Genomic DNA, 25313 nt, shown 5'->3' on the forward strand with positions numbered 1-25313 from the left:
ACTTATCTCTTTTTGTCTCTCCTTGTGTGCTATTTCGACCGTCCTCCTTCTCTTCCCCCTCACCTTCACTCCCCTTTCACACCACCTTGCCATGCTATACTACAGTACACTATTCGATACTAAGTTATTATATGTTTCTTTAGCTCGCCTGGATAGCAGGGTGGCTACGACGCTCGCGTTCAGATTGGTGGCAGCCGAGTTTGAATCTCGTCTATCGAAAATTGCTGGGAATATCCCTTTCAATATTTCATCCTTTTGCTTTCTTCATTTCTGCACTTGTTCTCTCGCTCATCAGAAATGAATCATTCCACGCTGGACCAATCTGTGCACGTGTTCAAGGTGTGAAGCCTAAGAGCAAAAAGAACACAAAATAAGAGAGCCTGTGCAGCTTTATGACGATGGTAATTTTCTATCTTGAACATACAGCAATCCTCCACAACAAAAGCTCTACTGTATAACGATGGACATTTTCCAGCAATTGAAAAACGTTGATAACGTATGTCACCGGGCTGCTGCATTGGGATTCACTCGAGTTTCATGTACCGCAGAAGCGATGTACCGAAACCCTCTTTACGTAACAGCAGTGGCTCGGCTCAACTATGCCTAGGGGAGAATAGACGTACGCGCCAAACGTATATATATATATATATATATATATATATATATATATATATATATATTATATATATATATATATATGTATATATATATATATATATATATATATATATTATATATATATATATGTATATATATATATATATATATATATATATATATATATATATATATATAGTGGGAGTAATAATTCAATGGGCCAGTTAGTCTTCGTGAAGGTATGGGATATGGTACAACAGGAGCGTTGTCAACAAGGATAAATATATTTATTTCCCAACAGTTTCGGGAGGGGTCCTCCCTTCATCAGGGGATGAGTTATACTGACATGAGCTTCCAAACTTCGTTGCTGCCATGTCCCTCTCGCCTTGAAAGACGTTTGCGAGAGTGAGAGGGAACTAGAAAAAGGAAAAAAAAACAAAAAAGGGGGAGAAAAAAAGACAAAAAAAAGAAAAAAAAGAAAGAAAGTAAAAAAGAGGAAGAACCACTGTCAACACTGAGAACGAAGCCAACTGTCCGTCTACATCCACATACGGTTCATATCACGTGCTGTTCAGTTCTTGACGTGTGTCGGGCCACCCAAGATTGTCGCCGCGGTGCCAGGAGGGTCCGTGACGGCGCGCGTAAAGAAAGGAGTTTCCCCGTAATGGGTCGTTCGGCGGGCGGCGGGCGGCGTGCGTAAAGGAAAGGTTTCTCGTTAATGGTTCGGTCGGCTAATTACCTTTAATCTTCGTCCGTTTCCCTTCAATGTTCGTGAAGTGGTAGGCGAACGTAAACATACTACATACTACGTAAACATACTACGTGCTCGCAACGGAACAGGAATGATATAATTAAGGAACCAAACAGAGTATCTAAAACGACTTCCCAAGCGAACCTTGTACTAACTTACTCCTCATCAGCGCCACGAATCAACAACATACTTTCCCGCCATTTCAACATAATCAGGCAAAGCAAACGACTAACTTCTATTTTCGCAAAGCCACGTCACGTGGTGTACCGCCGGGATAAAAATCTGAAGGACATTCTTGTCAGAGCAAAAACAAACACCCCCAAAATTCAATCAGAGTGCCATTCCTGCGGAAAAGCTCGATGCAAGGTATGCCCAGAGATGGTCACAACACGTGAATCCAAAGCGAACTTCTCGGATTTCAAATTCTGCATAACTGAAAGCCTTAATTGTGACTCCAGTAACGTAATATACATGCTACATTGCAACATCTGCGGACAAGAATATATCAGCCAAACAGACACGCCATTTCGGCTGCGGTTCAATAATCACCGGTACCACGCCACTTCACTGCCGAGGCTACCTTTATCTAGACATCTGCGCCTGCCAAACCACAGTTTTGAAAATATCAGCGTAACTCTTTTGCAGTCCGGTTTCTCAAACAGACGCGAGCGCGAACAGCGTGAGGCATATTGTATGTTCAAATTTCGTACATTACTAGCCGGCATCAACGAGGACCCCGGAAATCTCAACTCCCTCCGAGAAGTAAGCCAGGAGAAAATTGGTGACAAAGATTAATAGCTGGAGACCATGCTTTTTTCTGACTGACTCGAACGTGTACACTGTCCTTTGTTTTTTTTTTTCCTTTTTTTCTTTTTTCCACATGCTCATACAAAGTGTTTACGTTCGCCTACCACTTTATGACCATTGAAGGGAAACAGACGAAGATTAAAGGTAAATAGGCGACCAACCCATTAACGAGAAACCCTTCCTTTACGCACGCCGCCCGCCGCCCGCCGACCGACCCATTACGGGGAAACCCCTTTCTTCACGCACGCCGTCACGGACCCTCCAGGCACCGCGGCGACAATCTTGGGTGGCCCGACACACGTCAAGAACTGAACAGCACGTGATATGAACCGTATGTGGATGTAGACGGACAGTTGGTTTCGTTCTCAGTGTTGACAGTGGTTCTTCCTCTTTTTTACTTTCTTTTCTTTCTTTTTTTTCGTCTTTTTTCTCCTCCTTTATTGTTTTTTTCCTTTTTCTAGTTCCCTCTCACTCTCGCAAACATCTTTCAAGGCGAGAGGGACGCGGCAGCAACGAAGTTTGGAAGCTCATGTCAGTATAACTCATCCCCTGATGAAGGGAGGACCCCTCCCGAAACTGTTGGGAAATAAATATATTTATCCTTGTTGACAACGCTCCCGTTGTGCCATATCCCATACCTTCACGAAGACTAACTGGCCCATTGAATTATTACTCCCAGTATATATACATATACATACATATATATATATATATATATATATATATATATATATATATATATATATATATATATATATATATATATATATATATTTGGGTCTCAACAGGATTGCAACCAAAGCATTCTGCGTGGCAATAAAGTATCCTACCACGGAGCCGCACAAGGTCTCGAAACTTCTTTTCAACTAGACCCTAACGTTCGTTTGGGTAGCAGTTCTGGCTCTCCGATTTTGCAAACGTTTCATATGTATGTACCCCTATGATACAGCCCTCACGTCAGGTTAACGTCAGCCGTAGCTAAGCACCATCCGCTGATATTGAACAGTGTTCAGGGCCACCATCTCCGTGAGCACAAGCGGTACAGTGGGCCAAATATTTAGCTATCTAACATGAGTGGCAGTTTCTTCTTTGCATCTAACCATACGGCTGAATTAAGTCTCAATTGATTTATTGACAATTGTATGCCCAGAAAAACATGTCCACGACGCAATTGTTTTGTAACTTCATTCTATAATATGCCACTTACAGACAATCTAGTGGCCACTGTATAGAATAGCTAAAGTCTCGGCAGACTGCAAATATAAACTTATCCCTTTTGGTGTTGCTAATACTCATGTTTGCATTGGCATCGTTGCGCAAAGTATATAACTCGTTACGGAAACATATATGATTGTTAAATCTATTTGTCTCTGTAACATGCTTTCTTAACATCTCGTTCAATTAAAAATGACAGCACAGTCACCTTCCCTTCGTATGCTTCACATAACATCAATTCTCGAGCTACTTCAGAACTGCCGAATATTTTAGTTAATAGAAAACGAAGAGTGGAATGGCGTAAGCTTGAAACTGATAATTTCATATAATTTCATTTTTATTTAGTTTATTTACTACTACGCAGAGCAGAAGGCATAGGAAGAAAAAGCTCGACATAGCTTCACATAGGCTTCCCAGCCTGTTAAAGTTCAGCGTCACGCAGTAGCAGTACACACATTTTGCGCAAGAAAATATACACAAAAAGTAAATAAAAACCTTTCATTGCATAAAGAGGGTAATCAGCATTTTAAACAAAATAAACACTCAGATTACTTCATGACGGCATTTTACATTTAAAAGACCAGATATAAGCTTCATTAGAAGAACTCTGGAAGCTCAGACCTAGACCCTACATCAATAGCGAGACCATTTCAATGTAAAACACTCAAAACAAAGGATAATGTAATCACCATTTAGGCACCGTAATTCATGCGTGAGAACCTGGCCCTAAATTTTCCTATTAGTCTCAGGGGGTACATAGAAGCGCATTCGACTAGTTCTGATATTTAGTTTAGTCCCAATATATTTGTATTTATTAATTATATGAAAGAACGAGGTTTATTTTATACAGCTTAAGTAGTTTTGGAACAGCATTGGTTTAGAAGAGCTGCATCAGAGTACAAAAAAAGTCCGGTTATAGTGTATTTGACCTCGAGAGAACACAATGGAGATGGATTCACTACGATAGGCATACGACACATAAACCGGTACACCGTCTGAGTGGCGAACTGCGCATCAAAAGTGATTGGTTACAGTATTAAATTTAAAGCCTCGAAGGGACTCGAATTCTGAGCGACGTACTATATAAGTTCTAGCGTTTTACGACCTATAACTACAATACGACTCTGAGGGACACTATACTGGTGGGCTCCGGAAATTTCGACCAACTAGTGCCCCTTAACGGGCACTGATATCGCACATATCAAGGTGTTCTAGCATATAACCTCCACCAGAACTGCCTCGACGACCTTCGAGTCAGCAGCTGATCAAGCACCATAAAACGGCTACGTCACCACGGTGGGCTATGAGAGACGTCGTAGGAGAGTGATCTCTCTAATTTCGACCACCTGGTGTTCTCTAACGTGCACTGATGGCACGCAGTACGCGGAATTCTAGCAAAACGCCTCTATCGGAGTGCGTTTTGCGCAAACAGGATTGAACGCGATTCCTCGGGGTTGGCAGAAAACCGCGTTTACCGCTACGTCATTAGGCACCTGGGAATGGCCTGCACAGATGGGGACAACAGGGGGTTAGGCGTGATAAACATTTTTTTAATTGTTGGGGCGAAGCAAATGTTGCTCTGGAAAGAGCGGGTGCAATGAAATTGTGGAGCAAGACTTCTGTAATGCCGTGGACACAAAATGTGACAACGAGCCTGACAATGATGACGGCACGTGGAGTTACTCGATCTGGCCACATACGAAGATTGTCGAACGAGCATGACGTCCTACACTGGCATCAACCGACACGCCTATAGATCAAAATTACAAGAACTAGAAATATCAAGCACTTTTTTTACGCACGCCAAGGTCACTATCTTGCATTTGTTGGAACAATGAGCTTCTGAAAAAAAATCTACTTATCTTAATTTAAAGAAAGGCAGTTTTCACGCGTAAAAGCCCTGATAAGATAAAACGGCACGTTATAATATGCTACGTCGAATCATTTTTTTGTCTTAAGGATTTTACTTTAACAAGCACACAAGTTCTGTTTAAACGTACGGTCTAAATCCTTTGATAGTGAATACGGGAGTGCGTGGCTTTCGTAGGGTGCCTCGATGTGCTTCTTATCAAGGCACCTTAGGCTTTCGAAGCTCCTAGCGCCGTGAAGCGGCGGCAGCGAGAAGCATATCTCATGCAACGTGTGGCCGGGCTGCGTTAATTCTATACCGTCACGCGCATTGTTTCAGGCGAACAAGTGCTTGTCGTCTGCTGCACGCACACAGCAGCAGAGAAGGCATGTGCTTCAACGTGGCAAGAATGTTTAACTACCAATGATGCTACCTCTGATTCACGAATCGATTTCAATTGTGTTATGTTTTCAAGTTCATCGTTGATTTTTTGACATGAACGCTTTGCCCAACACACGTTTTGTTTTTCAGCATGATCGGTACCTGTACACACTGCGAAACCTATTACGACCGAGCGCACAGAAAACTACCGGATAGCGGTGCTCATCTGGCAAGCATGAGCATTTGTGAAAATATATAGCAATATAGACACCAAAAAGCTATGGTGCGACACCCAGTTTACGCGGCTACTGCGGACAAACTGGAGGTTCGTGAAGTGTGACAGAATCTTCGAGAACATTGTCACTTTGTTCCAGTGCTGTAATCCTCACTACTTTTTCAGAATGGCAGCAGTGCATTAGTTTTTCATAGAAACACATGACAAAACACTAATGTATAACATCGTGCAGAACTGTTTCAGATTACATATTGAACGTCCTTAAACTAATCTATCTTTCGCTGAACAATGAACCAAATAGGAGTTCATGTGTGTCTTCCTTAGCATGTTCGTTCTACTACTACAAGAACGCAGAAAAAAAAGACGATAACCAAGTGGCACGGCAGGAATAAAAAACACATCATTTTAACTGAAACTAACCAACGTTTTTTTGTTACCCTCTTAATACCATCACCGGAAATGCCACAAATCAGCTAGTAGACGACACACGAGCGCTGCGATGACGTGTTGCCCACGAAAGAAAGCTAGCTTCCTCGCGCACGCGCGCACAAACTGTGAACGTCACCTAACTGTGCTAGTTCTTTCGTGAGAACGTTGCCCCGCATTAACTAACTTCAGAAGATCCATATTTGTCAGCTTATTTCATCCACGGGGCGTGTGACGTACCTGCGGATTCAACTATCTGGGTTGCTTGCTATTTTTCGGAATAAAAGATACGGGCACGACGCACAGCCTCTTCACCTGAAGTGAGTTAATGCAGGGCGACACTCTCATGATGAAAAAGCCAAGGAAATGAAGGGCCCAGCTGAGCCCGCTTCCTGGGCATACGCTTACTCTCGCCCTGTTTGCAACTTGGCTCCGTCGTAAGTCGCTGACGCACAGAAAAGTCGACGCTCGCACACGATAGCTAAAGATTTGCGCGGCTGTACGTTCATTCAACCAAACAGGTTTGAATGTATCTATTTGCTCAGCAGCTTTCTCAAAAACAGTACATGTCGTGCGCTTGCTGTTCTGTACTTGTTGGAGCTATTTCCACGAGCAAGACCAATGCCACATAGAAAAATATTTTCAAGCCTGCGCACTGCCGCCATGACGTAACTCGTTTCGCGTAATGAAGCGAGCCAGCGGGGGCTGTGAATCCATTGCCATCATTGCTTCCCGTTAAAAGATAAAGCGTTCGCGGCGAGTTTTACATGCTTCACAGATTTATTCTGCCTTTTGCGTCAAAAGAGGCGTTGGTCAAAGTAATGTGTTATGCTTGGAAGCGTTAGGATATTTTTCATTGAGCCAGTTCTTCCACGCACAAAAAAGTGTAGGTCCGTGTGCTCAGGTTTGGGTTCACGTTAAAGAACCCTAGGTGGTCACACACACACACACACACACACACACACACACACACACACACGCACACACGCACACACGCACACACACGCACACACACACACACACACACACACACACACACAGAGTATTTAAAACATACAAAAAATTATTTGTACTCTTTGGGAAGTTTCTGTCGTTTTATTTGTACTGTTACGAATAACTACGGGTCTGTCTTTATGGACATGTAATTGAATTACTTACAAGATTGTGCTGCGACAAGTTTGGTATTCAGCGCAATATCAGGGTGATGGCTTTGATATTGTGATGACATTGAAAAAACAAAAACGATTGGGACCGACACGAGGGGCAGAGTTTTCTCGTTTGCTCTGGCCCCTCTTGCACTGGTGCGTAGTCGATCATGTAACAGAGGGGTTGGTAAAAAGTTTAGCACAGGGTCGAGAATAAACCGTGCAGCACCCATGGGCACTTCTACTGCCCTGCCAGTAGTTCATTCGGTATACTTGGTAGGGGTTCTTAAATAGTCTATCTTTAAGTATAGAGCTCACACACATGAAAACCATTTAGAAAAGTGCTTTACCGTAAGTGTGTACAGACAACTAAATTTCAAGGGAACATACTAGGTGACAGTGCTGGAAAGACTAGCGCAAAAACATTATACCGCAATAAAGTGGTTGGCACACTGGCAAGCAAATGCTATACACAATGCTGATGCCCTGAGAAACGCAACAGCATTTCTTTCTTTTTTGTTCGGCCAAGTAAATGCAGGTAATGCAAGAAGCCCACGGTGCTAATCACCTATACCAGAGTCCTTTAATGCTTTTTTTCAATGCACAGTAATAAACGCCACAAACCGCTATCGCAAAAATAAACGCTAATTACAAGGTTTTCTCAATATATTTACAAGGTCGTTAGGGTCGTTTGTCCTTTTCTCGGTGACAGCGCTTTCCTTGTAGAAAAATAAAGGTATACTTTCCGTTTTTTTGTCCACACATAACTGCAATCGCTGCCGTGTAGCAAAGCCTTCTTTGTTCAGGCAGTGAGATGTTGTGGTATTTGGATGTGTTACGTTGCCAAGTTTCCATGTCTTAGCAACGTTCAACGTAGTGCTACATATAGCCAGAGTCATTCAATGCTTTTCTATTCACAAAACTCCGCCGTCACTCTATGGGAGAGCTTCATACGCTGCCCAAAACTGCCGCGATGCGGCGCCACTGCGCCACAGAGGGCATCGATCGGGTTGCTCGCGTACTGAAACAGACTGAAACGCGTGCGCACAGCGAGACAAACTGGTGGAAGAAGCGTGCGTGCGTGTCCGAGTTAGCCAAAATGTTGTGAGACGACGATGCCTAACTAACACGTGTTGCGCGCCGGGGTGCCGTTTCGGCTACAGAGGAACGACCGAGAAGGTGTCGTTGTTTTCTTTTCCACATGACAAGGACCAGCGCAAGAAATGGAAACGGGCCATACCGCGGCAAGAAAGCGGCGACTTCAACTTTGAGTCCAAATATACACGTGTGTGTGCGAAGAATTTCGACGCCTCAGACATTGTCACTACTTATGATTTCAATATCAACGGCGACGCCATATCCCTGGAGCGCGAAAAGCCAACGCTGAAGTCTGACGCTGTCCCAAGTATTTTTGGTGGCCTTCCTTCGTATCTCACGAAGCGTAAACCTCGACCCCGCTCATCGACATATCGATCACCGCGCAAACGAGCACGTGAGTCGTCGTGCGAGACGGAGGAGCAACGAGCATCGCCGACGACCTGTTCAGACCGCACCGAAGCTGCATCAGTGAATGAAGGTATGTAAGCGCTAGGCCAGAATACATCCGTGTCCTCGTGTATGAGGGTATCGTCTGAGCCTGTAAATTTGAAACTGCATGACTTGTTTTTCTTCACTCCTTTTCTTCTTCCTTTTTTTCTTTTTTAGCAGAAGTGGCACTGACCAGTGAAACGGTCGAAACCTACCACACGGACACAGCTTGTCAGACAGACCGCTTGGTTGACTGCGCCAGCTGTGCAGCAGTGCAAAAGTTGCGGTGCCAACTTCGAGCTGCGAAGCAGCAGCTTCGGCAATGCCAAACAAAACTCGCCGAGTTCCGAAAGAAGACTGCCAAGTACGAACGACAACAGCAGAGCCTTCAAAGACTTTCCGATCGCGAGAAACTGATTATTGATCAGTGCGTGATGAAGGCAAACGCGAAGTCTGGCCTGATTCTTGTTAAGTCTAAAGGTTTTCTCCTTGTGCCCTCCAGCCTGCTCGTCACACTCCTTCAAATTGTGGAGGATCACATGGAAGCGCACACAGTTGAAAAAACTGCTTGTTCTGGTGTGTACATGAATATTGTGGAGGATGTTTTGATATACCCTCGGACTGCTTCAGCTGCTGTCGGTTGCAAGTCACATTTTGTGAGCACGACTGCAGAAGTTGTTCAGTTTTTTCTCAAGGTGCGTTTGCATTTTTTACGAGAGAAAGAAACAAACAGATGCAAGCGAAAGGGTGCGCTTCATGTCCAGCAGGGGGTGGTAAAAAACCAAACACTCAAAGGTAACTCTGCACCCAATTCATATCTCACATATGTTGCTGTCCATTCTTCACGTTTTTTAATTAGCTTTTCATGAACTGGTGCACTGGTGTTCTGTGTATGTGGTTCTGTGTATGCACTGGTGTTCTGTATATTTAAGGACTCTGATTATTACATATATTGTACCTAAGGCTCGTAGAGGGATTTAATCGTTCGGTCCAGAAATTTGAAGCGCATAGAACAGGTGTTTTTTTTTCTTGTCATGAAAAGAAGGCATTCTACGGAAGCATTTCTTGCAGTAATGGTTTAATTGTTTGGGTTTTCTGTTGCGAATAAAATGACACCAGGAGTCTGATAATGTTCACAGTTTAACAGAAATTGAGCGGCCGTGCCGTGCGAACCATCTGGCTTTATGCGCAACTTTGCGCAGTCGAGAGATTTCGCTCACTTCCGGGCGAATGGACGTGTAACAGCTCGTATGTTCGCCTCTGTTTACATATGGCACAGCAAGTGCGTTATTGCGAATGTACAGTGTCTGATTTCAGGCAAATTTTGAAAAGCTGGACCAGTTGCAGTATTGCGACGAACGAGCGGCGCTCCCCCGACCCTGACGGCTGCATTTTGACGAGGCGAAACGCAAGAGCAGAAAAAAAAAGGCGTGCACTTTGATTTACATGCATATAAAAACAACCCCAGCGGTTAAACATTAATCGAGAATCCCCCACTACGACGTGTATCAAAATCATATCATCGTTATGGTGCGGCAAACCCCGAATTTTTGTCATTTTCGACTGCGACTGCCGCGAGCTGCTTGTCCATAGCTGTTAGTTTTTTTTCTCCCGAGTGCTCATTTCAAGGCAGACGGCGCGTTCACGCAGTCACCGACGCACGCTGAATGTTCCAAGTAAATGAGGGAAAGTGAAACGACTTTTGCAGAAGTTTAGAAAGCTTGGAAATCAAAGCAGACCAACACACTACCGCAGCGGTAGCGGACGGCAGCATGCCCTCACGAGCACAGCTGCGCCCCTAGCGGCCAGTGCTGGCTCCATATGAAGCTGAAGCGGCACTTTCGTGACCAGAAAAGCATTGAAGGACTCTGCCTATACCAAAATGTTTACCAATGCTGATGTGAAAACGTCTGTTCTGAAAATGTACTGCAACGTGGGTTTATTATTTTTAGACAGGGCTTACGCTAACAATTCAGAAGCACACGCAGCACCTATATTTTAGAGCAAGAACAAAACATGGTAGAGATGTGCTACCGGAACGACTTCAAAATATGTAGTACGTGCACACATACATTCAGGTCATGAAGAAAACAAATGTCGACGTCAGCTCGACGAACGACAAGCTCCCATTTCCTTCTTCGGTTGTCCTTAGGAAACGAGAACACTCAAAATTTCAATCCACTCGCCGCGACAATTCGCCACACAGCATCGAACAGTTATTCGGATTTGCAGCCGTACACATCGCGAATACTCAGTGCAGGAAGCGCATCACATGTCCACGCAGCAGTTGAGGGACACTGAAAAACACTATCTTTTCGAGTCGCCAACATCCGCCCCGGCACGCGACAAAAACGTTCGTCAGGCTTAGAAATCCATGTCTGTCAAGCGATGAGAACAAGCGTAGGCACGTCTGCGCAGCAAAACACGCTGCTCTACACGACGTGACGTCACAGGCTACGGCAGGAACAATGAGGAGGCCTGAAACTATCAAGGTGCCATTGACTGGACCTGTTGGCACCATAAAAATCGAATGAACAGGCACGAATACCATGAAGCAGGCTGTAGCTTGAAATAGAAGCAGGGACAAACAAGAGCATTACACTTGTCGAATTGAAAAGAGGCTCAAGTTTGACTCGCGCTGAAAGAATGTGCGATACAGTGGCAGAAATGCAGAAAGAACCAATACAGATAAAGAAGCGGATGCAAGCAGCGGTCCAGAATCGACATGATAACCAAACGTGACAAGGCAAGGAATCAGTGTATTGCACGGATTATAGTTTTAAAAGAAACCGTAAATAAAACGTAAAACTACCAATTAATTGTAGTACAAGATCAAGATATTCATGCATTCTGTTGGTTCAGAAAAACAATCTGACAGCACACAAATATTTGGTGGCTAGTGTGAAGTCGTGCTCGAGACATCAGCGTTGTACTTCTAACTTAAAATTAAGACAGCAAAAAAAGCCCAATATGGAGCGGTATTGATTATTGTATATGGGAGTATCATAATAACTGTGACTTGACGACATCCCTTCAGCATTGTGAAAACGGGCTAAGTGTTTCAGCACACGTGTTCAAACAAGGAGCTTTGGTAGACGACGTATTCCACCGAATGGGGCCTTTTCCTTGGTGACTGCGATTGTAGGATCGAGTTTCCGTATGAGTGACTCGTATGGTGGTTTTGAGACGTAAAACTAAAAATATTATTTTGTACGAGTGGCTGTGAGCTCAAATCACGGCGTCTGAGCATTCCATAAAAATATTCATATTTTCTGTGTTTATAGGCAGCACGAATGATTTCGAGACTGTTAGATCTGAGAAAATTTTGAATATCCCAGAAATTATTCACTGTTTGACAAAACTGCCCTGCACACGTAGTTACCACATTTTATGACCAAACGAAAATCAAAATTTAAGGTAGTTTGCTGAAGAAGCTGGAACATTCACTTCGTTCTTGTGTGTTTTGCCCTTTAAATTTGTTACGCTTACAATGCGTATACGTTTCACTTAAGCAAAACGTACACGAAGAAGTGGTTAAGCAAGCGTGTAGAGATATATATGTTGGTCGTCACATTAAAGTAAATAACTTGGTAGTCGGAGGTGGATCGTACACTCAATCGGATTCTGTGGTGTTAGGCATAAAAAGCTGTTCGAATTCACACGCTGGACCTGTACAATGTACTACTACATACGAAGAAAAAAGCGATTACCTGTTACTGCGTTGAAGTTCATGAAATCGGAAGAGCGCGTTATTCTACACGGGGACCGACAGACGCTTGTCTATTTTGTGTGTTTAGTGCGCACCATGTAGAATAACACGCCGTTCCTATTTTTTTTTATAACGCAAAACCAACTAGCCCAGAAATTCACTTTACTAAATCTATTCGGGAGTCCGAATTTCAAACTGACCAGCAGACCACGGGATTAAATACCGGCTGCGGCTGTCAAGATCCCGCCACCATGGCCGGCATGAAAAATGTCGAAGCCTCTTAGCTTTCGATGCACCTTGAAGAACCCCACATGGTCGAAATTAATAGTGGATGTGCGCACAACAGTAGCACAGGGCGTGGACATTGAGCTATCGCTATGTGCATTACTGAAATGCTCATAAATTTTGGTGACGACAAACCCGTTCCTACCAAAGAGTACGAAAAGAGAAATTAGGGGGGGGGGGCGGCAGAGAGATGGCTGCTCTTCTTAGTGATTTGTGAGAGGGGGAGGCAAGCCTGCGTCGTACATTAACCTAATTAAGAGGTAGAGTGCAAGGTATGTTCCATACAATGCCTTAATAGAGAGAGAGGCAGGGCGCTGTGACAAACTTTTACGTTCCCCCTTCCCCCCCCCTCCCTCAAAGGGAAACTTGCTCACGCCAATGCGTCTCTATCATTGCCATTAAACACCAACGAAGATTTTCGCATTGGCAGCCGTATAACTACCAGATGAAAAACAGTACCAACAACAGACGTCATCCCTCTCTGGGCTCATCCACGCAGAGCGACGAAAGGAAGGCTCAACGAAGATTAATATTTGCAGAGCGACGCCCCATTTTCTCTCGATTGTCCATCGCAGCGCTCATGCCTTCTTAAACGAGTGGCACGTGGCTTCAAGGTCGTAGCTAACAAGGTTCCTGGTGGAGCTCAATTATCGTCGAGAGGGATTTTCACTCACCCGGAATTAAGCAGAGTGGTGTTACAGACTGCGGCAAAAAACCGACGAAAAAAATCTGCAAGTTTGTAGGGGAGCTACATAATGGGTTGATTTTCCATTCAATGCCATGGGCATTTGTCTAGCGGCAGGCGATAGGAGGGGTTCGCGCGATTTGTTTTTGTCGAACTAGCATCTAGCGACATTGTTGGTGTCAAAGCTTACCGAAATTCGCGCCGTCACATTGGAAGTTGAGCGTTGACTCGATTGTTATGAAATCCCCAATAATAAGTGAAAAACTTTAAAACGTGTAATGGTTCAAGTTTTATAGAGTTTTATAGAAAATGGATCATATCGAAGCAGAGGTAATAATAAAAACAAAATAAATCTCAGAATAACTAAAGAAAACTGATTGCGTGAGTCATTGGAAAGGCGCATTGTTTGTTTGTGGGTGTTTGTCATTAGGAGGATTGTTAAAATGTGTATACTTCATTCACAACAGTTTTTTTCTCTCTCTCTCTAAATTATACTGAAATAAAACAAAATAGCACCAGAACATCAGGGCTACAGCTAATAAAGACACCTGAAAAAAAATATTTATATGTGGGGTTTACCGTCCCAAAACCACCTTATGATTATGAGAGACGCCGTAGTGGAAAACTTCGAGAAGCTTGATCCCCTTGGGTTCTTTAACGTGCAACCAAATCTCGAGCACACACGCCTACAGTATTTCCACCTCCATCGAAAATGCAGCCGCCCCAGTCGGGATTCAATCGCACTACCTGCGGGCCAGGAGCTGAGTACCTTAGCTTCCAGACCACCGTGGCGGGGCTTGAATGGAGAATCGAAGTAGCCTACTTTTATATTATGTGACCTATGGCATATCTTAGGGCAGTTTTCGCAGTATTACCCTCCCCCTCTCGATTTGTGATGCCTGAGTAGTTTTACCTCTGATTTGCTGTATTTTTTTGTAATACAGCAACACTAATTATCACCGGCTGACGTTGACAAACTGTGAAGGGTGCAGGCTAAGTGTGGGTAAAGGACTGGTGAAGTAGGCAAGCACTGAATTACTATTGGAAACTTACAGCTACACTTATCAAACGTTGGCTTTACAATTGCCAGTGTTCACTGATAGTCACTCTAAGCTAATGTCGGCTATATCCATAGTTATGCGCAATTACGACATCAAAACTCGATCTACTCAAGAAGTAACGAGTAGCAGGCGCCTTACTTGTACGCCTAATCTCCTTTTACACCATATCACTGAAAACAATAGCACAGCTTGCGTTGATTTGCGCAAGGTTCGGTTCACAGCAGGGTAGGTTGGCCCCAAGGTTGCCCTGACTTAACTACGCTATAACTTTCTCACCTTCCTTTTTCTTTCGTCTTAATATGCGTGCCTTTGCGGGCTCTCTCATTTCTTTTCTTTCGAGTGTGTATATAGGTATATTTCTCTCTGTGATTGAGTGCACCAGGGTAGAGCAGTGGTTAAGGTTCTCGGCTGCTGGCCCGAAGGTCACGGGTTCGGTGTCTGCTGCGGCAGTCGCACTTCGATCTGAGTGAAGTGGTAGAGGTCCGTTTACTGTGCGATGTCAGCGCACGTGAAAGAACACCAGATAGCCTAAAGTTTCGGAGTCGACGACGGCAGCATCTTTCATGATTATATCGTGGTATTGCGATGTAAAACTTCTGATATAATTATTATTATCACCTCTGTGCCTCAAAACATTGACACATAACAGCTCTGTTCTCACTAAAGAGAAAAAAATTGGCAGATCCCAGGTGGGCATTCAAGCTGTTTATGTTGAAATTTTTTATTGAGTTAAACGTTACAAAGTTGCACTAAAGATATGCACAAATACACGTACAGACCAACGTTAAACAGCCGCTTGTTTCATATCACCAGTTGTTTACAGTTGCGTAACGATGCCAACACAAACATGGCTGTTAGCAACGCCAGAGGCGGTTAGATGATGTGAAGCCCTGTTTTCAGTGAGGGTCGTAGCCCTGGACACTGCTACAAAAGCAAACCCAAGTGGAGGACAGCTGACTACAATTGATGTTAACCCGACGTGACGGCTGTATTATAAGAGTACATATGTAATGTTTATGAAATTCTAAAACTGGCACTAAAGAAAATTGGCGTATCACGAGCGTTAGAGTCTATTTGAAAGGTAGTGCGAGACCTGGCGTGTCTTTTTAGTAGAACACTTCGGTAGCACGCAGAATTTGCTAGGATTCGATTGCTGCTTGGATAATGACATTCATTCTTTGCATTCGTCTGGTCATTGCTGCTGATGTGCACTTTTTCCTAATGATAAAGTGTTAGAGTTATTCATGTGAGTTCTCGCCGTTCCTGGGTAGATGTTGGCTGTGGAACACAAGTGGCACATACCCGCATACCAGTGGCACATACTGACCTCCGGGTTTGTGCCGCTGTTTTTTGGAAATCTTTTTACTACTTACGCAACGAGATTATGACATTATTCATGTCATGACCAGCGAGTTGGATTCGACAGACCATCTTTCTCTCCCGTTGTTATATTGATGTACCAAAGTTAGCACCCAGACTAAGGCGGACGGACGGACGGATGGACAGACAGACAGACAGACAGACAGACAGACAGACAGACAGACAGACAGACAGACAGACAGACAGACAGACAGACAGACAGATAGATAGATAGATAGATAGATAGATAGATAGATAGATAGATAGATAGATAGATAGATAGATAGATAGATAGATAGATAGATAGATGCTCAAAGTGCTAACAGTACGCAAAAAATGCTTCGCATTAAAAAAATTGCCAAATACCACGTACAGATGGACTCTATGACATCCGAAGAACGAATGAGAAAGGTTGATACGTCACTTTAAAATAAACACAACGTTGCGACGCTGACGTAAGTTAGGCCGTAGATGAATTCCACCTTGATATTGTCGTGTATGGACGTGTCATTTTCTTTCGTAGTTTATTCACTTCACATGATATAAAATTTGGTATATTTAGAGCTTGCCTAGCGCGTATAGGGCCACACAAATCCGGAAATTGCTGCTATACATTACACTGGTCGCCATAAATTAACCAAGAAAGCTAATTGGTATTCACCCAGCTGGGTTATTACCAATTAGTTCTGCACGTAGCGTCATCTCTTGCTAACCGTCTTCACCGAGTGCTTGAGTGGTGGCTGAGCACGTTATGTTTTGTTATGATGATCACTGTCTGTCTGCGACACTCCCCAGACCTGAACCTTGCAGCTCTGCCATAAAGAAACACTGTCATTGTTCAATCTGTTCATTGACACTCGAAGCTTGAAGTGGGTAGTTTATCAGCGTGAAATAAGTACAAATATATTGCAAACCTTGCATGGGCTCTTAGCCGAAGAGCTCATATCAGGGCTATTTAAAAACATGCAATTGACGGTGGTAGTCATACATAAATCTTAAGCACAAAAAAGAAGCAACAGCAGAAAAAACAACAAAGGAAGGCACAAAAATCAATAAGGCAGCCATGGAATATAGAAGGGAGACCTTGCTGTTTATAATTAAAAAAATGTGATACTACGTACATAAAATAACTTGAACACTGTTGTCATTTTTTTGTAGCGATGATTCGCATGCCACAAGTACCTCTTGTATTGCAGACGCCTTATAAACTTATACATCATTACACACAAAAAAAAGATTTCGTGAAGGTACCGGGGTAAGAGCCAATGCATAGCTACGATCTGCTAGATAGTTGACTTGGCAAACACGGAGGGCGGATCCACGTGAAACGTGTCTTCGAGCGGGAGAGGCTTCTGCGCGGCGGCGTTAAAGCTCCTCTGACGAGATCAGTCGTTCGTGCACTGATGCACTGCGGGGCTGCGAGGAGACGACAAGCTAGCACCGAGACTTGACGACCGTTATCCTCATCCCGTCTCCACCGAGCGTACAGTATCGCTAGATTTTCATGCAACACGTCTCAGCGCCACCCATCACCAACTACTGCCATCCTCGATTCTTTCTCTTTATTACTTTTTTAGATGCGGAGCATCTTATACTCGCGCCTTGTAGTGCGCCGTCCGCGCCGTCCGCACCGCTTCTCGAACATTCGACAGCTGACGCGCGCGCATGCGCCGTCGCGCCGTCGCCCACTCTTCCACCATCTGTGCATCCCTTCCTCCTCTACACACCGCGCGCGCTTCACTCCTCCACCATCTGTGCACCCTTCCTCCTCTACACACCGCGTTCGACATCTACAATTCTCCTGATTCTCCAGTGGACGCGCATGTGGCGTCGCGCTTCGAGAACATTCAACAGCTGACAGTGCATGCGCCGTCGTGCTGTATATATACTCAAGGTCGGCGCTCCCTCGCTCAGTTGTCGCTCGTCGGTTGGTTTGTACGGCGCGTCGACGTCCAAGGTCGCGGTGAAATGAATTCCAACGAATCCACAAACACAATGATCGACGTCCCTTCGACCAGCGCCGCCCTTTCGCATACGTGTGTACGTGTTCACTCATTTAACACCCCCTCCTACAACCACGTTAACCAATTTAGCCATCGACCCAAGTAAGTCGCTATTTAACACCCCATTTCACAACCACGTTAACCAATTTAGCCGTCGACCCAAGTAAGTCGCACTTTAACACCCCGTTAACCAATTATATGGTCCGCATCCTCCTCAGTGTTCCCCCGAGGGAAGCTGCGGGCAATTTTTTTTCTCATTTCGTTTCCTAGCGTCGAACATTGATCGCGTTTCTGCTCAAACGCGTGTCACGAAAAGTCTCCACCCTGTGCATCGCCTGCTGAGTTTTCAGTTTTTATTTCAGTTTTCTTTTTTTCAGGGGTGGTGGTGGGAGGCAAGGGTTTGACTGCATGGTTGTTACCTCGCTCGAATTTCGTTTTCACGGCTCGCTAGCGCAAGGACACCTGCGCCACGCCCCTCCTCGCTGGTTCATCTTGTTTACCGACTTTTTATACCGATTTTCGGCGTGATAGATGAATAAAAAACAAATATAAATGCGAAAAAAACTTTGTATATTCGAGGCAAAATGAACGGCTGGGCACCCACTCTGTTCCGAGTTTCACTGTTATGGCTTTCTCTCTTTATCTCTTTTCGTGAGCTCGCTGACATGAATGATCGTTGTCGGCTTCGCACTTGGCACCGGAGTGCCGGACGTATATGGAAGAGGCTGTGGGCGCGAATGGGAAGGGAGTGGAATGGGTTAGTAAAAGGTCGTTTTCGGGGAGAGGCAGCAAAAACAAGCGACAATAAGAGAACTGCCGTTAGCCTCTAAAGTCACGCAAGACATTTGCTGCAGACAGACAGTGCATTTAGAGTAACATACGCAGAAAAAAGCAGGCCCACCCTAAAACGGTCGTGACACTAAAATGAGGCTGCCCATTTCTAATTTTTTCTGGTTCAATAAAGATTAGACATGCCGATTTCGAAACACTTCGGCGCAATATCCCGTCTATAACTATTGACGCCTAAACGACCATGTGGTCCTACCGTTCAACACAGGCTTTAACATGTGACGTCAGTGGTACTTGATGGTAAGAAAAGTTATCTACAGAACATCAGCTTTCTCTTACTCCAAAACGATATATTTATATGAACCTAGGAGATAAAAGAAAAACAGATCAATTTGTGCACTCTGAGCTGTGTACAGTTTGAATGTAAAGCGAGTGGTCTGCTTAGTTAAGCTTTCAGGTTCATCCGGGTTTTCTTCACGAGTTGCCTTCGGTCACTCGGTGCAACTTCCAAGTGTTTTCCTTACTGGTGGCATTAGCTTGTTTTACAGCGTGTGTTTGGGTGACTTAGTTTTCGCTATGCCTTTTGTGTGCGTTGTCGAACAGGGCCAAACAACTTGAAGAAGTGTAAACAACGTTCATGACGAATTTACGGCACCGCAATGTAAACGGTATGACGTTACGTACCTTGGTCAAATATGGCTCTGAAAATATCACTGCGTTGTCATGCATTGAGGAGAGAGGAAACTGTTCAGTGGCTGACCTAAAGTGACGTAAACTGTACAGTTGAGGGAAACGTGAACTCGGCAATGAAATTTGTGCTTTTATAGCTTATAGATGATCCCAGACAAATGAAGAAGTCGAGGTGTAGTATTGAATGAATGGCCAGAATTTAAATTCACGTGCAGTTGATAATTTAGAGAAAACAATTTACCACCCCTTCATTCGATATTTCATTATTTTTGTTTTGTTTTCTCTTTAATAAGTGTTTAATGTGGCACACTTTTGGCAAGATATCTTAATAATTAGTCAAAGAGTCTGAAGCGCGCAATTTTTTTCTCACATTCAGCGCATATTATGAAAGTTAAGCGAACATAAATCTACAAGATGTCTGCCAACCGAAATAAAACGCGAACAAAGCACAAAGAAACCCCGAGAAGTGATTGACGTGAGCAAGCGCAAAACATCACGTGAATTCAAAACTTAAAAGATAAACAAGCGTAAAACGAAGACCTGTCCCTTTTTGAAGTGGTCCTTTCAGCAAGGCCGCACGCGTTCAAGTGGGTGCCACAGTTCACCATAAAAGCGAGATCCTGCGCGAAACACGCCAGCATCATTCTTCGAGACCCTGAAGAGAAAGTCTATACCATAATTTTGGAAAAATAAGGCCTGTTGTGATATAATTTCTTCTAATGTTTTACGTCTTGTATGCGTGCAAAACGTTTTAAACAGACGAATATTCAGGTAGTTTGGGTTTTCGTTCTCCATTTTTTAAACTACCCCACCTACTTTCTCAGTGCAGTGTGGCATACCGGTTCTTCTAAACTGGCCAACATTTCTGCCCGTCCGTTCTCTTTCGTTCTTCCTTTTCCCTGCAAAGCTGCAGATTGAGACCATGACGTAAAGTATCGCTTGCAATTAAAGTAGAGAAAGAAGTGGAAGGGACAGACGAGAGTTCCTTAATCTGGAACTCCATGAAAGTGCTTTTACGACACCCACTGGCAACATTAAATCGAGCAGCATAGAATATATACGTGCCTTCGTTTTGTCACATGTCTACATACTTTTTTTGTTCTTAAGTGTCACATAAAGCACTCACCTTCAACGAATTCGCGAGGCTGTTGACGCAAAATACCAGCGTCACTGATTTACGATGAACGACGGGTTCAGCACAATGTGCAGGACACTATTCACTTTTCACGAACAAAATGACCCTGGTCGACGGCTCTATACTGGGCCTGTGCGACCTCTCCGAAAGTTGGGGCCGCAAGAGCGCCTAATTCTTCTCCAACTACCGCGGTTTCCGGCTCGACGGAGGGCCTTCTGCGTCAGAACAAATTGCTCTCCCGAGAACGCGGAAAACTAAAGCGCGGGGGCATTCGTTCTTTCTAAATGCGATCGGTGCGGGTCGCATTAGAGGAGGGCCTGGGCCCCGCAGCGTTGGTGGTGGTGCGCGTACGAACGTATGCACAGGCGCATTGGTGCGTGCAGTTCGCGGTGTTGAGCTAACGTCGGTGTGAACGGGGCGGTTAGACGGAACGAGCTCCAGCTGCATCGCGGGTTCTAACCCTCGGAAAGATGTAGAGGAGAACGAGGGTGTGCTCGCGGCTCAAGAAGCTGCTAAAGCCATTAGAAGGGAGCGCGCTAGCGCCCAAAGGTTCTCTGCGAGGTGCCGCGTGCTCCGATACGCCTGCCCGGCCAAGCACTTCCACCTGGAAAGCCGGGATGGCAAAACATAAAAAGGGGAGCTGACTGAATCCACGTATGTAGTACACAGAGAAACTCAGGAAGGAGGGTAAAGGGGGAGAATGAAGAAAAGGGGCAGCAAGTTTGTATAGTAAAAGCGCAGCGAACTCCATCGTGTTTAAACCGAAGCCGCAAGCCATCGATCGTGACCGTGTCGCCCATGCTCGCAACTTGCGGTTGCTGAGTGAACAGAGAAACAGAGAACGGGGGAAAAGAGCAACGCAAAGAAGATGACAAGGTAACAGTGGATCAAAGCTGAAACGGGTCAGTTTTTTTTAGGGGGCGAAGCACTTTAACGCGTGCGTTCGTTCATCCTCCGTCGTTGTCGTACGTATAGCCACCGGGATGCGAGATGGAAGATGGTGGCAGTTGGAGTGTTCACTAGATGAACGCATGGACAGACAAGCAAATGGACGGACGGATGGATGGACGCGCAGAGCGGGTATGTGCCACAGGGAATGCGATATACGAGATGGTGGTACCTGGAGTGTTCACTAGATGGACGCACGGACGGACGGACTAGATAACGGACAGACAGATGGACAGACGTACGGACGGATGGACGCATGGACAGATGGACAGACGCATGAATGAACACAAGGATGGTCTCGCGGACGGACGGAAGCAAGAATGAATGGATGGACGGAAGCGCAGACAGGCTGACGGACGCTTCGTTCCAGTTATCATCATTCACTCCATGAATATGCTGTATTTTTTTATGTATAGGAACAGCGCACCATTGTGTTGAAAGCTGAGCTTCAAAGAAAGCTTGAAGAGGGCCGTTAGGCCGCTCAGTTACAGTTTGCAAAATTATCCGTCCTGTGTTTCAGTTAAAAAGCCAGTCGGCACTCTCGCAGTGCTACGTTTAGAAAGAGGCATTCATTAGAGTGGTTGGGCGAGAAAACCTTCGAACAAATCAGTAATTATTAAAGCGGCCTTGCTGTTGCCGGTGTTAGTAGGCGGTCGTATATATGCATACATCGGCTGCATGGCGTTGCCTTTTCTACCAGTTTCAACGACGCATTCGAATAAAAATAAAAAATGGAGTTCAATAAGATGCAGTCACACAGCGTTATAATATGTAGTTTTAGCATCGCGTTTCCGTTTGTTTCAAAGGCGCGTGACTAGATGACGCAACTTCGCGACATATGACGTAGCACGTTACGTAAATATCGCAATGGCGTTCTAATGGCCCTGTATACGAAATATACGACGAGTAGTGAAAGATCAACGCATAAGAATGGCTTTTATATGCGTGGATTTTTATTTCGATTATTTTCAGCTAAACTTCGCGTTGATTTTTTTTTTACTTTTGTGAACTCTCATATTTTACGCAGTATAGGGCAAAAGAAATCTATTGCGTCTAGAAGAACATTCTTTTTGAAAAGTACTCGAGAGTGAATGTGTATTTTCATACTTCAATCTTGGTTGATTGATTGATATATGGGGTTTAACGTCCCAAAACCACTATATTATTATGAGAGACGCTGTAGTGGAGGGCTCCGGAAATTTAGACCACCTGGGGTTCTTTAACGTGCACCCAAATCTGAGTACACGGGCCTACAATATTTCCGCCTCCATCGGAAATGCAGCCGCCGCAGCCGGGATTCGAACCCGCGCCCTGCGGGTCAGTTCAATCTTGGTTACAGCTGGTTTAACATAGACTACAAGTGTTCGCCAGGATACATTTCCGTCAATGAACAGGTAATATATATATATATATATATATATATATATATATATATATATATATTACCTGTCCATTGACGGAAATGTATCCTGGCGAACACTTGTATATGCTGGCGATGACTGAGTGACGTTACCTAAGAAGTCGTCCCGGATTGCCCAAACTGTACAAGGCGTCGCCAGCACCGACTTGAACTTGTGCACGTAGTGCGCATTAAGCCATTCGTCAGCGAGTGACTCTGCGAGGCACCGTCGCTCGTACAAAGTGACTTTATGCGCGAATCACTGGCTCAGCTATAGCATCAGGGTGATGCTCTTTTAAGGGGAGGCAAATGCCACGCTCGAAACAGACAGAGGACGAAGACGATGTGCGCGCGAGCAGTCTCGTGGAAAGGGACACTGAAGAAGACGACGTGCTTTTGCTTTTGCCTCTTGCTCTTGACTCCTGCATAAAAACACACGCCGTCGGTTCTCGGATTCAACGTCTCGGTGATCTGCTTACGTTGAACCGCGACACTGGTGGAGGCACTGGGCAGAAAGCCTGCTGATGCTCAGCACCTCATCTGGGAGCCGTTCATCAAGTCCCGACACGTAGCCACCTGCCACGACACCAGTGCACCGCTTCAGTCGGCGGTTGCTAGGCCGCTCTCCTGAGCTGACCTCCTTATATGAAAATTCTACCAGGCATTACGTATTTCTGCCAATGGCCTCCGCCAGTCAGCCACAGGTGGTCCAAGGGGTACAAGGCAGCCCCGTATCGAGCCCAGGTAACACTTTTAACCAATCGAGCCCAGGTAACACTTTTTCAGCCACTTTCTTCATCGCTTCAGTGGTGCCCCACATGAAGATGTTGAAGATTGGCTTGAGCATTACGAGCATTGCACTGGTGTCACCACCCAGTGATCGCTCGGGCTCGCACGCTTGCTTGCTCTGGGGGTTTGGCTGAAATCTGAGTAGCCTCTACTGAATTTCTTCTTGGATAGGCGTATCTAAAGCCTTAGCATTGATTAGCTAGTACCCTTCTGGCTAGTCAATCCAGACAGATGCCGCTTTCTTCGCCTGGACCAGGGACTTATCTCTGGTCTGCTTCTCTTTCACCGCAGGAGCTACCAGTGGACCAGTTCCTACGCAATGGCGTCGCTTCCGTTCCTGTGGCCCTAGTCCCAAGCAACGACGGAGACATTAAGATGAAAAACCCTAAAGTGATCCAGTCGGAACTCAAAGCAGCGACAACTCACTATCACACCATCACAGAGGTCCGGCAGTTTGGCAAGGGAGGCATTGTCTGCTTTTCTCCTGACCAGCTCTGTGTCAAAGACTTACTTAAATGCTCGATGTTCGCTACCAATCCGGTGAGCGCCTTCATTCCTCCTCACCTAGCATGCGTCAGAGGTATTGTCCGAGGCGTAGACATCAACATGACTCCAGCTGAGGTCCTAGAGATGTTCTCTGAGGCAGGTGCTATTGCAGTTTATAGATGCTCACGAGTTGTAGAACAGACAAAGATCCCTACTGAGTCTGTAATTGTCACATTTGCCGGGTCGATTCGCCCCACTGAAATCAAGGCGTGGCCTTTAATATTCAGAGTCGAACAACTGTCACCTCGTCCCCTCCAGTGTCAGAAATGTTGGCGCTATGGACACACTTTAAAAGGATGTAGGTCAGCTCCCAGATGCCGAAAATGTGGTGAGGCACATACTGCAAATGAATGCAATTGTACTGAAGAAAAGTGTTGTCTTTGTCATGAGCAGCACTGCGCAGATAACGCTAATTGCTCAGCCAAAGCGCGGGAGACTCAAATTATGGAAATTGTTGATCGCAGACGCTGTTCACGAAAAGACGCCATCGCTGAAATTCAGGCAAGAACCCAGGGATATGCTGGTGTTGCAGCCCGACATAATGCAACTTTAGAAGCTTCTCTTTCAGTGTCCATTGCAGACATGATTGAAAAAGCGATGGAGAAAGCTATAGATCGCCTGGCCACCACCCTTTGTGACTCCTTATCTCATATTGTAGCCACTCAGTTGCCGCAAATATATGGGACACCAAGAGATATGAAGGATACTTCCCAAGACAACGTAACTCTCCCACCAAGTGAAGCAGACGCAGAGTCATCTCCTTCAGGGGTACAGGCTGCAGGGCCCTCTTGTACAGACAACCAGAGGATAGGTGAAGACATACTAGAGGATGGTCAGGATTATGATGATATGGACATGGACATCAAATCACTAAAGCGCACTCGATCCCCTGTCTCCAAAAATACTGGCTCTTCAAAACATTCAAAAAACAAAAAATACCAGAAGGAGAACCTATCGAAGAGCGATTTTCTTAAAGACAGCA

The 25313-nt window shown here is 44.9% G+C and overlaps 1 protein-coding gene across 1 annotated transcript; it reads left to right on the forward strand.

Annotated features, from left to right (window-relative positions):
* The first annotated feature begins 297 nt into the window (after positions 1–297).
* Positions 298–10067, forward strand: LOC142766122 (uncharacterized). The gene is made up of 3 exons (XM_075867975.1): positions 298–339; positions 8457–8982; positions 9114–10067. The coding sequence occupies exons 1-3, from the start codon at positions 298–300 to the stop codon at positions 9800–9802; spliced, it is 1257 nt and encodes a 418-aa protein (XP_075724090.1). The 3' UTR covers positions 9803–10067.
* Positions 10068–25313: the final 15246 nt, after the last annotated feature.

Source organism: Rhipicephalus microplus, chromosome 1, assembly GCF_043290135.1.
Source record: "Rhipicephalus microplus isolate Deutch F79 chromosome 1, USDA_Rmic, whole genome shotgun sequence".
Taxonomy (NCBI): Eukaryota; Metazoa; Arthropoda; class Arachnida; order Ixodida; family Ixodidae; genus Rhipicephalus; species Rhipicephalus microplus.